Source organism: Ahaetulla prasina, chromosome 11 (genome assembly GCF_028640845.1).
Source record: "Ahaetulla prasina isolate Xishuangbanna chromosome 11, ASM2864084v1, whole genome shotgun sequence".
In the NCBI taxonomy this organism is placed as follows: domain Eukaryota; kingdom Metazoa; phylum Chordata; class Lepidosauria; order Squamata; family Colubridae; genus Ahaetulla; species Ahaetulla prasina.
Window position 1 is genome coordinate 7,126,708 of NC_080549.1, and position 16,187 is coordinate 7,142,894.

At 40.8% G+C, this 16,187-nt stretch overlaps 1 protein-coding gene across 1 annotated transcript in view; it reads left to right on the top strand.

Annotated features, from left to right (window-relative positions):
* GRIA3 (glutamate ionotropic receptor AMPA type subunit 3) overlaps positions 1–7,467 on the top strand; it is a 179,486-nt gene extending 172,019 nt beyond the window's left edge. The window contains exons 15-16 of the mRNA XM_058154573.1: positions 2,418–2,665; positions 7,158–7,467. Coding sequence (XP_058010556.1) covers positions 2,418–2,663 — 246 coding nt within the window. The 3' untranslated portion in view covers positions 2,664–2,665; positions 7,158–7,467. The remainder of the gene's footprint in view (positions 1–2,417; positions 2,666–7,157) is intronic.
* The last annotated feature ends 8,720 nt before the right edge of the window (positions 7,468–16,187 follow it).

Here is a 16,187-nt window from a genome sequence, read left to right on the forward strand (position 1 = left end):
GCTTTAAAAAAAAAACACCAAAAAAATCCCCAACCCACGATTATTTCATCAAACCATTTTGCTACTGTATTGCGACATTCCATACCAACAAAAATTTTTGCAACCTCAGACTTTGGTTTTTCTTTTCTTTTCTTTCCTTTCCTTTTCTTCTTTTTAAACGGTATGGCTTTCGGCTTAGAGACACACCAATGATGTTGCTGGGGTGTTGATGATGGGGGAGCCATCCTATGGCTGGCTGCTCCAGTTGGACGTAAAAGTCAGGGCTTCAATTTCCCACTTTTCTTTTCTTTTCTTTTTTTTTTTTGATTTGGAAGTAAAGCACTTTCTGCCCACTTGGGATTGCAACATTGGAGAATGTATTTTAAGGGGACCATCGGAAAAGCCTTCCCAACCCTCCCCCACCCACCCACCCCAAACTATTCAAATCACATTTTTTGGATGCACTTTTCGAGGCACAAAGAACGGCGGGACAGCCAGTTCCTGTTCTCAATAAATAGGGATGGAATATTTTTTATTTGTGCCTTTGGGGTTTTGTTTTTTTTAATTTTATTTTTGAAACCGAAAATAATGAAAAAAGGAACTATGGTCATTTTCCTAATCGGCATTCTTAAATATTTTCCAGAAGGCTCCCTTCCTGGCCCTGCTGAAGTCACGAGACACTTATTGGTTTCAGGAGGGCTAGGATATAGCCTTTTCAATTTCAGTTGACTTTTGGGCCGATGGACGTTTAAATGCACCACTGCAGGGTTAGCCTCTCATCGAAACTTCAAAATTTGAAATGCAATCAGGCGGAACTTAAAATTCAGCGAAAACCGCGGTAGCTAGGCTTCTCGATATGCCCTTAACTTTCTCTGCCTACCTCTTGATTATATTTGGGGAAAGGTGATTGAAGGGATTTTCATATGAGAAGCTGATTTGAGAGACTGATTGTAAAAAAAAAAAAAAAAAAAAAGAACCCGGCTACTTAATGGTTACTCTTATGGTAAGCGGAGGCTCAACCTGCAAACCATTGAAAAGCACCAGTTTTCTGTAATATATCTGCCAGATTGGTCTGGAATCCAGATTGACATCAACCGCTCAGGCCTTGCCTACATAAGAGAGTCGTGCTGGTTTTAAGATGAGTCCGTTGTGAAGCTGGATCACAACCCCTTGTGCGGACAGTTGCTTACGGGGTTGTAGATTTTCCTTTCAACATGGAGGAACTCAACGTTCGTCTCTTCATTGCCCCTTTCTAGACCCTCGGTTGGATTTTTGCAGGCCACCCGTTCTTATCTGGTTTCGGCTGGACCGCATCTCGCAACGTTAAAGTTGTTAGGTGCTTTTGTGTTTTCTGACCAAGTTGGCTTTCCTCAAAATATTCACGTTGGAAGTCCAGAAGGGTTTTGTCCGCCTTGGGGACCTGAATCAGTTTGACTGCGGTTTCCGATTCACACTCAGTGGTTACCAGCACAACTTTCTCATGTTGACAAACTTTCTGATTTTCTTTGTGTCACAGCTCAAAGTAGAAGGAGTCACCATCAGCGAGAACCAAGGGATTTGGTAAACCAATCCAGCAGCAAAATGGTTACAATGACGTTTCAGACAACAACCCCAGACAGTTATATTTTCCCCCCCACTTTCTGCCTCTACAGCTCAGACAGTTACAGGAATCTATCTTGTTTTTGGCTGGGTTATTGTTTCGTTTCATGGTTCAGCCCCGATGTTTAGCCCGAAATTAGCCTTAGTGAACTCAGCCTGAGAAATAAGTGACCAACGTCTTACAACGTGGCTTATTTAGGATGCCAGGAAAAATACTAGTCAAATTTGGATGATCGATCTTATATGCATCAGTTGAAAACCATTTTCAAAGGCTTTTTTCTCCTCTCTTTTTTTCCCTTCTTTTTCTTTCTTTTTCTTCTTTTTCTTCTTCTTCTTCTTCTTTTTTTTTTTGGAAATTCTTTAAATTCACCCTGCTTTCTTCAACCCCACTCCAGTGGGAATATCTGACACATTCCAAGGGATGATTAGATGATACAGTCCTATTCACCAGAACAACTGTGAAACTTGGTTTAATAGCACAGAGCTGACGTTGGGTCCTTGTGCGAAATTAGCACTGGAGAAATGGATGGGTTGGGTGGATGAAACTTTCTTTTCTGGGTGTGTTCCTCTTGTAAAACCTTTTTTTTTATTTTATTTTTTTAAAATATTTTTTTTTCCTTTTCTGGGGCATGATTTGTAACTTTAAGCTACCGAAAGTGTTGACAATCGTTATTTTGAAAGATTTGGGTGAGAAGAGCTTTAAGCTCGAAGGCAGGAAGGGCCTTAGGTTCTTGTAGCAAATCCCTCTCGTTCTTTTGCCTAAATAACACAATTACCACTTTGTCTGTTGATATTTTTTTTTCTATTCTGAAGCTAACCGACTGGTTCGTTTTTCTTAGGACAAGACAAGTGCACTCAGCTTGAGCAATGTGGCAGGGGTGTTTTATATCCTGGTTGGAGGCCTCGGCCTTGCCATGACGGTGGCCTTGATAGAGTTCTGTTACAAGTCTCGAGCAGAGTCCAAACGAATGAAACTCACAAAGAACACACAAAACTTTAAGCCAGCTCCTGCACCCAATACCCAGAATTATGCCACGTACAGAGAAGGATACAACGTGTATGGAACAGAAAGTGTAAAGATCTAGTGGTATGGCTAAAGGTTGAGTAAGCAAATCCACTGGTTGTTTTTTTTTTAACGTGTTTGGTGTTCTTGATGTTGACGTGTTTTGGTGTTTTGTCTTCTCCCTCTGCATCTGGAGTCACGTTTTAGGACTGAACATTTTGGACGTTGGACACAGGGCAGCTAGAACCCCCCTTTTTGATTTGCAAAATGGGTTGGGTTGACTCTTAAATCGTTGGTCAATCAATGATTGGTCGATTCGATCAATGGAAGGGGCTCCTTCAAAGCAGAGGTCTCCAACCTTGGTCCCTTTAAGACTCGTGGACTTCAACTCCCAGCTTTGCTGGCTGAGGGACTTTGGGAGTTGAAGTCCAGAGTCTTAAAGGGACCAAGGTTGGAGACCCCTGCTTCAAAGCATTCATATATCTTTGGGGAGTCCTTGGTGGTCCCTTGAGCTTGGTTGTTTTATTGCGGACGTTTCATTACCAAACTGGATAACAATATTAATGCAATGATGATGTTACTTAGTTTGGTAATGAAACATCTGGAAAAGGTTTGGTTTGGTTACTAAGCTCAGAGAGCACCAATCCCGAGCTACAAATATATTCTATCAATATATCTCTGTTTCTGGTCGGATTTGCTGTGATAAAGTGCAGTATTTAATATTAAAGTCATTTTTTCAAAAAAAATTAAGTATTATCTGGAGACGGGATGATATCTATCCTTTTTATGGCATGCCCTTTCTTCAGGAAATGGACATTGGTGATTATTTATCTCTCGAACGGGATAAATCATTTCCCCCTCTCGGTTTAGAATTTCAATAAATTACAGTAATGAGCAGGAAAGTCTGACTACTTGATTCAGCTTTGGAGAGTCGTGCATTAAAGAGAGAATTATGATAAAGGCTGAAACTCCATCCAATTATTTCAACAGAAAAGCAGTTATCCAGAGTAGCATCATCAAATGAGCAAGGAATTTTAATGTGACGTCTCTTTCGCTCAAATTGTGATTGTCCGTCCACCCATCACACTTGATACACTTACATTGAGCTGTATATACCCTTTAGTTCATTTGTTGCCTTGAGATTCAGATTAACAGAGTAGGAAGGGACCTTGCAAGTCATCTAGTCCAACCCCCTACCCAAGCAGGAGACCCTACATCTGCTTCTACCTAGGATCGAACCGGGGATGAAATCTACTTACCTTCCCTACTGGTTCGGAAGTGCGTGCACAAAGCCTTCTATGCAAGTGCAGGAGGTCAAAAACAGGTTACTTCCTGGTTAGAACAAGGAAGTAATGACGTCTGGTTGGGTGGGCGGAGCCTCATGTTGCTGCCGCTACTGGTTCTCCGAACCACACACTGCAACCGCTACCAGTTCGGCTGAACCGGTCCGAACCGGTAGCATTTCACCCCTGGATCGAACTCACAACCTCATGATTGTGAGGTGAGAGCTCCACCTCTAGCATTCAAGGAAGTGTGTCACACCCGCGCCCCCCTAAAGATTCTGAAGCTAGCAATTTAAATCCAAAATTACAGTTAATTCTTAAGTAACATGAATCAGTTGCCCTTCGCAGAATCTTCAAATCTGGGGAGGGGGTTTGTTTTTTTTTATTCAAAAAGTTTTACAAAAAAAATGTTTCCCCCTTTTCCCCCACCTCCCCTCCCACCTCCCTTCACAACCCCCTCCCCCCTTCTCCCCCCCCCCCCGACTTCCCGGAACGAGCACAAGGTATAGTTAAAAATAAAACAAACATATGCTAAAAAATTTTCATCCCAACTTAATTATACTCCTACAATTCTCATCAGTTCCTAACTTCCCCCGAAAACAATCAAATCAAATCTGGGTTTTAAGTCAGCATCTAATTTTTTTTTCTCATTAGTTCTGCAGCCATACATTCAATCTTGTTGAAAATACTGACCCATCCAGGAGCACAAATATAAAATGATGCTGTTGATATTTCCCCCATTTTTTTAAAAAAACCTTCTATATATGATATTCACTTGTATGTATTAAAGGGAGCTGTGGAGCAATGGTAAGTAATTTTTCAGAGATCTTTCTCCTGTTGTCCAATGGAAAAGAACTGTTGAGCTCCTGAAGAGAACTGGGCAAAATTCTAAGTCTCTTTGTCATTGTGACAGAACTCATAAAAACAGATGGCTCTGGTGGCTCAGACTGCTAAGACAGTCTGTTATTAACACAGCTGCTTGCAATTACTGCAGGTTCAAGTCCCACCAGGCCCAAGGTTGACTCAGCCTTCCATCCTTTATAAGGTAGGTAAAATGAGGACCCAGATTGTTGGGGGCAATAAGTTGACTTTGTATATAATATACAAATGGATGAAGACTATTGCTAACATAGTGTAAGCCGCCCTGAGTCTTCGGAGAACGGCGGGATATAAATGCGAAACAAAAAAAAAAATTACAATAGTGGCCAAAATTATGAAAACCTTTTGGGAAAAGTGTATTTTTGAGGTTTGATGGCTAATAACATCACTTTTGTTTCTGGAGTTTCAAGATAATCATATCCCACTGCTGCAATGGCCTGGGAATAGCCCAGATCTTAACCCAATTGAAAATTTTTTGAACCAACTAAAGAAACTGGTTAGTCAGAAGTGACCCAGCAATAAAACCCAGTTAATAGAAGCCATCCTTCAATCTTGGTTTCACATTAGAACAACTGCAGAACTCAAAGACTTGGTTCACTCCATGGGAAGATGTTGTGAGGCCGTAATTCATGCTAAAGGTTACCCAACTAAGTATTAACTGACATGGTGATCATTTTTGTATATCTTTTTTTTTCTACGGTTATAATTTTTGTATATCTCGTTTTTTCTATGTGTTTCACTTTTCTTCTTTATACTCTAATTGCTATTCTAATAGCAAATCCTCCATAAAATTTATTGCATTACATTCTTGATTAAATTATCTTTCTATTGATATATAATGTTATGGTACTACTCCCCCCAAAAAGTGGTGTTATTAGCTAGTTTTAGAAAATACACTTTTCCCAAAAGGTTTCCATAATTTTGGCCGTTACTGTAGTCATATCTCTCCTTCCCATAAAGCGGAGGGCACGAATTCCAAAAGAGCATCTTTGAATCTTGTTTTCTATCAACTAAGTCCCATTGATGGCGATGGTCATTGCTACTACATCTAATACATATATGGAAATTCTCAGCCATCCAGATCATGGTTGTCCCAAAGGTGCTTTTTATGAAAGGCAACTGGACTTTCTTCGTTTGGTTCGGGGTTTTTTTTTTTCTGAAGAGGAACTGAAGAAGCTTCTTGGTTGAGTAGCGAAATGTTTTCAAGGGGAAAAAAAATGACGGAAGTCCACTTTGCCCTTTTTTTTTTTTTTGTTTGTTTGTTTACATTTATACCCCGCCCTTCTCCGAAGACTCAGGGCGGCTTACAATGTATAAGGCAATAGTCTCATTCTATTTGTATATTTACAAAGTCAACTTATTGCCCCCCCAACAATCTGGGTCCTCATTTTACCTACCTTATAAAGGGTGGAAGGCTGAGTCAACCTTGGGCCGGGCTCGAACCTGCAGTAATTGCAGGCTCTGTGTGTTAATAACAGGCTTCTCTATTGCCTGAGCTATCCTGGCCCTTTTTGGAGAAAGTGCCTTCGGTACAGGAAATGAATATCTTGAACAGTTTTCTCAAGCCAACAATTTGGTTCTACTCAGTGGTGGGATTCAAATAATTTAACAACCGGTTCTCTGCCATAATGATTTTTTCCAACAAGCAGGGGTGAAATGCTCCCAGTTCGGACCGGAACGCGTGAGAACCGGTAGCAAAAATCCCTGTCCCCCCCCACCGCCCATGCCTCACTGTTCCTCTTCTCGGTGGTGATATAGCTGCAAACAGCCTTAAATGACTGCCATGGCGCTTCAAAGGGCTGCACTACAGCTGATCAGTGCTGTAGGCGGCTAGTAGACCGGTGCCTCTATTTTTAAAGAAGGTAGACCAGTGCGCTCCTCAAAAATGGCAATTAGTAGACCGGTGCTTCTATTTTTAAAGAAGGTAGACCAGTGCGCTCCTCAAAAAAGGCAATTAGTAGACCGGTGCCTCTATTTTTAAAGAAGGTAGACCTGTTTGCTCCCAAGTTTTGTATACTTTATTATTTTTATTATTTATTATTCTTAGCCATGCCCACTCAGTCACCTGACCACCAAGCCACGCCCACCGTGTCACCTGACCAAGCCACGCCCACCAATTAAGCCGCGCCCACAGAACTGGTAGGGAAAATTTTTAGATTTCACTCCTGGGCTGAATCCCACCACTGGTTCTACTCATGTCCATCGCTTACCTCAAAATCTTAAGGGGGCATCCCCCCCCCAAATGAGAGGAGCGGACTGTTTGGGTTATATCACTGAACCATAGAAAATTAGGGGGAGGAGGAGAAAATTTAGTGGGCTGATCCCCTCCTTCCTCTGATGTTTCTTTCCTGGTCCCTGCGCATGATTTTGCTTCTATGGGACACACAGCTCAGCTTTTTGTCATCTCGTTACAGATCCTGCATTTATCACGGCTTGCAAAGGGAGGAACAACCGAGATTCCCAGTTAAACTTCAGTGATCCTGGTCACCTGAGCCAATTTTACTCTCTCTCCCGGGGTGTCGGTTTCGACACAATAAACTGATGATGGTGCCAAGAACTTTTCACAGGATTCTTCTTCTTCTTCTCCTCCTTTTTTGGGTTTGGTTTTGTTTTGTTTTCCTTCAGTGCCTTAACAGGAGATTCTTAAGACTTTAGAAACAATGCAAACCATCAGAAAAATAAAAAAAAAATAATATTTTTGCTTTGCTTGAAAAACGAACAAAAAACGTGGCAAGAGACTAGTACGTTCGGCAGATAATATTCATAAAGGCAGAGACAGAAAACAAAAGACACGGAAAGCATTCTTGTGAAAACAAAAGAAGAAAGAAAGAAAGAAAGAAAGAAAGAAAGAAAGAAAGAAAGAAAGAAAGAAAGAAAGAAAGAAAGAAAGAAAATCAAAACGTTCAACAGAAGCCATTCTTTGATACCAGTGCACAGAAAACATGAACGATCTTTAGGGGGGGGGAAGGAATGATTTTCAACCCCCCCCTTTTTCTGCTTATTAAAACGTTAAGCTGTTCCTAATACACCTCAGAAATCCACTGCTTATCTTCCTGGAACTGTCTGTTCATTGAAATTTGGGATGTTGCGATGCTATTTTTCTGCCATTGTATTGTTTCCAGAATTCTCTGTCTACCATCATATTCACATACACACACACACACACACGCACACACAGCGAGTCACACGCAACACACACACACACACAAGTCATCACCATTGTCTTTTAATGACCCTGTAATCCCTTGCGGGGTGGAGTCGGGGCAACTGAATGGAGCTGAGCGTTTTACTGGCCGGATGCCCTTCCTGTCACCAGTGCAGAGTTATATATTCAGCAGATAAATTCTCATCGTGCCCAGAGAGAGAAATATCTGCCTCTACCTAGGATCGAACTCACACAGCCTCCTGATTGTCAGGCGAGAGCTCCCCCTTCTAGGCCATCGCACCACACAAACAAACAAACAAACACACACGCATTTCATTTCAACTGTTCTATTAAAAGTCACTTTGGAGAGAGAAAGCAGGCAGATTGGCAGGTGTCCCAGCCATTTTAATGATCACCTCCAAGTGCTTTCTTAAGTAATAATAATGATAATGATAATAGACCGATCCGGTAGAGCTTTGAGAAGTAACCAACTCCCAAATGTTGTTCTCTGCGATCTGTCCCCTTAGAAACGTACTTACATCTTTTCAGAATAAAATTGATTATCGCTGAATGTTGAAATGACAGATGGGAGAGAACAATTTGGCCCTCGTCCATGCTGTTTTAACCCTAACCCTAAGCCTAACCTTTGCATTGTCATTTAAACAGGTAACTTTAGCACTGTGCTCAGGTGTAGCAGTTATGATTTTCATCCTCGCTTCACAAAAAGAGAGAGAGAGAGAGAGGAAAAAAAAAACAAAGACAGAATGGTATTTTAAAGGGGACCAGTTTCTGTTACTTACTGCAGCTATTCTCAGCTGTTTCCCACGGCTTCTTACTTTTTCTTTAAATAAATCAGTCCTCTTGAGTTTTATAAAGAAATATAATGCATTCCAGAATTCGACACTCAAGATGGTGAGTTGAGCGTTACTGCCTTACAGTTTTTTCAGACGTAAACAAGTGTTTTCGAGATGTGAATCTGTCCACTTACGTTGGAGGGCTCAACGGTAAGGGTTGGAGGATTAAAAAAAAAAAACAACAATAATTCAGGTTTAATCACCGATGATTCTAATTAAAGAGGCTTGCAGGATTTTAAGAGTTGTGGGAGGGGGGACGAAGGTCTTGGAATCGCAAGAGGCGGAAGAAACGTAGGCAGAGTTGCGAGAAACGAATCAGGCTGGTTTTCGAATGGCAAAATGAAACCAACCTCCTTCCATTCGGCCATCTGTCCATCATGCAAAGGTAAACCACAAATAACTTTCCCCCCCCCTGCAAAAAAAAAGAAAAAAAAATCTGCCTACTAATTTACCTCTAATATGAAACGACAGTAGTTGTGGCATGACACACTCTGCGGCATTTCATTCCATTAACGACATACTGGATATCAATTCAATTTTAAAAAAAAAATGTCGATAAGATGTTTAGAGATAGATATATTTTTTTTCTTTAAAATAATAATAATAATAATTTAAAAAAAAAGAAGACAATGTTTGAAATAAGTCGCTGGAAATATATTTGATAGCTTATTCAAAGGAAGAGAAAAGATCTTTAATGATATATTTGATAGTTCGTTATAAGACAAAGGGGACAGCCTATAGAAATAAAACGGGGGAAATGCTCATTTTCATTGTCACCAAAAAAAAAAATACGGAACATTAAAACAACAAGAAGAAAATTAGCTCGAGAAACATTTCACCTTAAGAACAAGCGGGCACTCGTGTCCGGGTTTTTTTACAGAGATGTTTAGCTCTTTTTTCCTGAAACTGTGATTTTAAATTTCTGAATGCTATAATGTTCCAGCAAAAGGAAATGCAAAATGCTGTGCAAAAACATGTTGTATTTAAGTAAAAAAAAAAAAAAAGAGCAAAAACAAAAAAAAAGTGGGGGGGGGGGAAAAGACATTTTCATAGAAGCTGTATAAAAAGAAATGTATGTTTATCAAATGAAAATAACTTTTTTCAGAGCGAAGGCTTCACGCTAGTGATACGTTCGGTCAATGGGTTGTAATTTTTTTTAAAAACGTGCATGTTAATTTAAAAATGGGGGGAGGGAAAGTATCAATTGCTTAAAAAAAAATCTGCTACTAATTTGAAGCTGTGCAGATGATGAAGCAGCAGCTCCTTCAGAGGCATTTTTTAAAAAAAAATTGTTTTGATTTCCTCTTTCCTTTCCTTTGCCTTTTTTTTGTTTTGTTTTGGGTTCGAAAAGTAATTTTAGGTTGTTTCTTGATCGGTTGTTAAAAATTGCACTTCATGAACAGAAGAAAAAAAAAAAGAAGAAAAAAAAAAAAACCTTGCCAAACGAACTTCTGGCTAACTGCATGTGTGAGCAACAATTCCCGAGCCTCATTTTAATGGGGCATTGTACAAAGAGTTTTAATACATTTTTGTAAATAAAATTGTAAAGGAAAGATTTTTTTTTCTTTTTAAAAAAATCGAAAAAAACAAAGACAGAATGGTATTTTAAAGGGGACCAGTTTCTGTTACTTACTGCAGCTATTCTCAGCTGTTTCCCACGGCTTCTTACTTTTTCTTTAAATAAATCAGTCCTCTTGAGTTTTATAAAGAAATATAATGCATTCCAGAATTCGACACTCAAGATGGTGAGTTGAGCGTTACTGCCTTACAGTTTTTTCAGACGTAAACAAGTGTTTTCGAGATGTGAATCTGTCCACTTACGTTGGAGGGCTCAACGGTAAGGGTTGGAGGATTAAAAAAAAAAAACAACAATAATTCAGGTTTAATCACCGATGATTCTAATTAAAGAGGCTTGCAGGATTTTAAGAGTTGTGGGAGGGGGGACGAAGGTCTTGGAATCGCAAGAGGCGGAAGAAACGTAGGCAGAGTTGCGAGAAACGAATCAGGCTGGTTTTCGAATGGCAAAATGAAACCAACCTCCTTCCATTCGGCCATCTGTCCATCATGCAAAGGTAAACCACAAATAACTTTCCCCCCCCCTGCAAAAAAAAAGAAAAAAAAATCTGCCTACTAATTTACCTCTAATATGAAACGACAGTAGTTGTGGCATGACACACTCTGCGGCATTTCATTCCATTAACGACATACTGGATATCAATTCAATTTTAAAAAAAAAATGTCGATAAGATGTTTAGAGATAGATAGATATATTTTTTTTCTTTAAAATAATAATAATAATAATTTAAAAAAAAAAGAAGACAATGTTTGAAATAAGTCGCTGGAAATATATTTGATAGCTTATTCAAAGGAAGAGAAAAGATCTTTAATGATATATTTGATAGTTCGTTATAAGACAAAGGGGACAGCCTATAGAAATAAAACGGGGGAAATGCTCATTTTCATTGTCACCAAAAAAAAAATACGGAACATTAAAACAACAAGAAGAAAATTAGCTCGAGAAACATTTCACCTTAAGAACAAGCGGGCACTCGTGTCCGGGTTTTTTTACAGAGATGTTTAGCTCTTTTTTCCTGAAACTGTGATTTTAAATTTCTGAATGCTATAATGTTCCAGCAAAAGGAAATGCAAAATGTTGTGCAAAAACATGTTGTATTTAAGTAAAAAAAAAAAAAAAAAAGAGCAAAAACAAAAAAAAAGTGGGGGGGAAGACATTTTCATAGAAGCTGTATAAAAAGAAATGTATGTTTATCAAATGAAAATAACTTTTTTCAGAGCGAAGGCTTCACGCTAGTGATACGTTCAGTCAATGGGTTGTAATTTTTTTAAAAAATGTGCATGTTAATTTAAAAATGGGGGGAGGGAAAGTATCAATTGCTTAAAAAAAATCTGCTACTAATTTGAAGCTGTGCAGATGATGAAGCAGCAGCTCCTTCAGAGGCATTTTTTTTAAAAAAATTGTTTTGATTTCCTCTTTCCTTTCCTTTGCCTTTTTTTTTTTTTTGTTTTGGGTTCGAAAAGTAATTTTAGGTTGTTTCTTGATCGGTTGTTAAAAATTGCACTTCATGAACAGAAGAAAAAAAAAAAACCTTGCCAAACGAATTTCTGGCTAACTGCATGTGTGAGCAACAATTCCCGAGCCTCATTTTAATGGGGCATTGTACAAAGAGTTTTAATACATTTTTGTAAATAAAATTGTAAAGGAAAGATTTTTTTTTCTTTTAAAAAAAAAATCGGGAAAAAAAAACAACCCTCCCCAAATACCAAAAAGCAGCTCATTTTTTTGCATTCTTTAAAAAAACAAAAAAAACTTAAGCAGACATTTGGTTGAATGGTTGTGTGTGGGAAGATTGTTCGCCAATTTTATCCGTGTGAGAATGTGGTTCCTTAGGAAACGGCTTTTTAAAAGAATTTCTAGCCCTAAAATGCATCGGGTTGAGAAAATGGGAATGCAGAATAACGAGCGTCGTTTTGATTTGGGGGTGGGTTGCTATGGATAGTGGAGCATGGGGAAAAAAATTCGAAATTAGTCATGTTTACCGTAGAAGAAGATGGAATTGGATCTCCATCGGGATAGAAGACAGGTTGGTCATTCTTTGCGTTCTGCAAAGAAAAATACCTGAAAACAAATGGTAGAACCTGCAGAAGCTGAATTCTGTTGCAGAAAGCAAGCAGGATTATTTATTATGATTAGCGTACGGCATTTTTACAGTAGCCGCAGTGCTATTGCAGGGTATTAGTTCTGCTTGCCAAGATACCAGCCAGAAGTGGGCTGCCACCGGTTCAGGCGAACCGCCCATCCGCTGTTCTCTGCTTCTTCCTCTAACATTATTCCTGCATTAGGGCAGGGTCCACTTGGTCCGAGCCAGCTCCCCAAACACGGCAAACCCTCTGTAGTTGAAGCAACGATTCCTTTAATAGGAGAGCCAGCAGCCCCAGCAAAAAGTTTTTCTTTCACCTCCGGCTAACAGGTTCATCTGGCAGGGAGATGAATAGTTGTCTGCCACATCTATTCAGCTCCACCCCCTGACTTTTATCCCCAGAGCTAGGGTGGGGATTTTGTAGCAGTGGTGGCTCTTCTGTCCCAAGGACCGGCCCATAGATTTCCACTGCTCTCCTCTCCTCTGCTTTCTGCACATCCGTGCATCAGGCACTGGGCCCAGCTGTTCCTCTTCTTCCTCATCAGCCACTCCAGACCTGGGGACTGTTGACTCTCCATCTGAGGGCTGACAGATGGCCCAGGCTCCACCTCTGACTCTCTCTCTCTCTGCCAGCTCCATCCCCTCTTCCCCCTCGGAGCTCTCAGGTTGCCTGGATGCTGACCCTGACTCCCACGCCTCCTCCTCTTCTGATTTAGCTGCTGGAGGGGCTGGCGGTCGACAGACCACAACACCACTTGTCAGCAAAGCCGTCTCCATTTGGCTAGATCCAGGGGTGTCACCCAGGTAATTCATGTCTTTCTTGATGCAATCCATCTACCTTGTCTTGGGTCTGCCATGAGGTCGCTGACCATCAGGGTCCACCCGCTTAGCTGTCCTCACTACTGGGTCCTTCTTTGTCGCATTCAATGTAACCATGCATTTTTGCTATGATTGGCATGACTCCCAGCTGATGTCAGATGTCATCATTCAAAATTTGACCAGTCATTACTATTGATATGACTGAAGTCCTGGACTTCCGGTGGCTCCGCTTCATTGATGGCGGTCTTTTTTTAGACCGCTAGCTCCGTGATTCTGTAGAGCCGCTCAGACAGCTCAAAATTTCAGCCAAATAGGTTGTAAAAAAATGCTTTTAAAAGTAAAAAAAAAAAGGCTCTGACGATCGTGCAGCCCAGCTGTGACTGTCGGAGCCTTTTTTTTTTTACTTTTTAAAAGCATTTTTATTGTCGGGCTCAGAGAATGCTAAAAAAGTTTTAAAAAATGTTCCGACGATTGCACGTCACTCATCCAATCATCGGAACTTTTTTTTACATTTTTTACTACTTGTTTGGTGAACCAGTAGTCTTTTTTTACTACCAGACCGAACCGGGAGCATTTCACCCCTGGTCTAGAACAGGGGTCTCCAACTTTGGCCATTTTAAGACTTGTGGACTTCAACTCCCAGAGTTCCTCAGCCAGCAAAGCTGAGGAATTCTGGGAGTTGAAGTCCACAAGTCTTAAAATGGCCAAGGTTGGAGACCCCTGGTCTAGAGAAAAGAAATACTAGGGGAGACATGATAGCAGTATTCCAGTATTTGAAGAACTGCCACAAAGAAGAAGGGGTCAGATTATTTTCCAAAGCACCAGAAGGCAAGACAAGAAACAATGGGTGGAAATTAATCAAGGAGAGAAACAACCTGGAATTAAGGAGAAACTTCCTAACAGTGAGGACAATTAACTAATGGAATAGCTTGACTTCAGACGTTGTGGGTGATCCATCGCTGGAGTTTTTCAAGAAAAGACTGAACAGCCACCTGTCTGAAATGGTATAGGGCAAGGGTGCCACCTGTCTGAAACAGCAATGTCATCACAGTGTCATCACAGCAGTGTCATAAGACGTATCACAACTTTTTACCCCTTCGCTAAACTGGGTATGGGCGTGGCCAGCTCATGACGCATCCGGGCTGCGGGCCGCGAGTTTGACAGCCCTGGTGTAGGGTCTCCTGCCTGAGCAGGGGGTTGGACTAGAAGACCTCCGAGGTCCCTCCCAGTTCTTTTTCTAATTGATTGATTTCTAGGTGGGGTTGGAAAAGCGGTGCTCTGAAGACTGGGAGAGGCCCAGTCTTCTGGACTGGCTACTGGATTACGTAATTTTTTTTTTTTTTAGAAGTATGAACTTTTAGATAACTCTTCAGGTGTTTATAAGCAAACTCCTGAGTTTTGATGGGGAAAAAAAAACAAAACAAAACTTGGCAGAATAATTTTGCAGCAGATGCGATGAGGCTCCTAAGTGGGCAGACAGCGAGAAGAGTTCTCCAAAGGTAGACAATCAAATACCCTTCTCGAAGATAAAAAAAACCCAAAAACCTGAGTAATGTGCATTTTTGACATTTGTCAGCTAGCTACAGTCAGCTCTGCACAACATGACGAATCTATTTTCGTCTTGACTCTCCCACACGAAAATATATGGTATGCAGTAATTCCTGTTAGAGGGACAGAATTATGTTCCTTGTTAGCAACTTCATTTCGGGCTTAAAATTAAGTTGGGCTGCAGTGAGCGAGTTGGCTATTTTCCCCATTACTCTCAACAGAATTTTCCTATTTATATATATGTGTGTGTTTGTGTGTGTGTGTGTGTGTGTATACATACACACACACACACACACACATATACATATATGGTGGGTTTTTTCCCTATCGAAGCAACCTGGTCTATCCAAATATGGGAGGCAGCGTACTGCTTCCCTTTCGCCTTTCAGCCCCAATCCAAGAGCCCTCACAGGCAGTCACTTTCACGACAAACTATTTTGTGTTAAATTTATATTTACTGACAAATAAATAAAGGGAGGCTAGTATAGATCTATTTCAAGCTATTTAGCTCTCATCAGCTAGCCATACCCTTCTTGGATTCGAACCCGGGCTTGCTGACATATTAGGCAGATGTATTAACCTCTAAGCCAAATTTAAATATAAATTTAACACAAAATAGTTTGTCGTGAAAGTGACTGCCTGTGAGGGCTCCTGGATTGGGGCTGAAAGGCGAAAGAGAAGCAGTATGCTCCCTCCCATATTTGGGTGGACCAGGTTGCTTCGATAGGAAAAAAACAACCACTTAATCTCTTCCCTGGTGCAGCTAACAAAGCGAAGAGAACCTGTAGCTTAGAGGTTAATATATCTGCCTAATATGCAAGCAAGCTCGGGTTCGAATCCCAGAAAGCTATGGAAAATATATATATATATATATATGTTTTCTGAGGTTTTCACGGGTGTTTGTATATAGGTCTTTGGTTGTTCGGGTTTTCTCCCGTGTAAAATTGGAAGTGTCTTGGCGACGTTTCGACGAAGTCTCATTCGTCATCTTCAGGCTTCAGCTTCGTGCTTCTGGGAGCAAACAAACGTGTCCCTAACAAACGTGTCCCTAACACGAGGAACATTGACAAACGTGTCCCTAACACGAGGAATGACACCAGACCCACACTCACGAGGTCCACACAGGATGTCACCACCACACATCCACCCAGAAAGCACACCCAAACCCACACTGATCAGGAAGCACGACCAAGGACCAGAAGCCAGACCGCAGCTGCAACATTAGCCACTTCAAACCTCTCCAATCCATACATGCAGCAGACTGACACCCACTACGAAGATGTAGCACGACCACGAACACGAAGCCAAACAGCAGCAGTGCAGCTCACCAGCTCAAATCCCCCTGCAGCACAGATTAGACTGAGTACAACCAAGCCCCCACCAACACAGGACACACCCCCAGCCAATCAGAGCACAAAA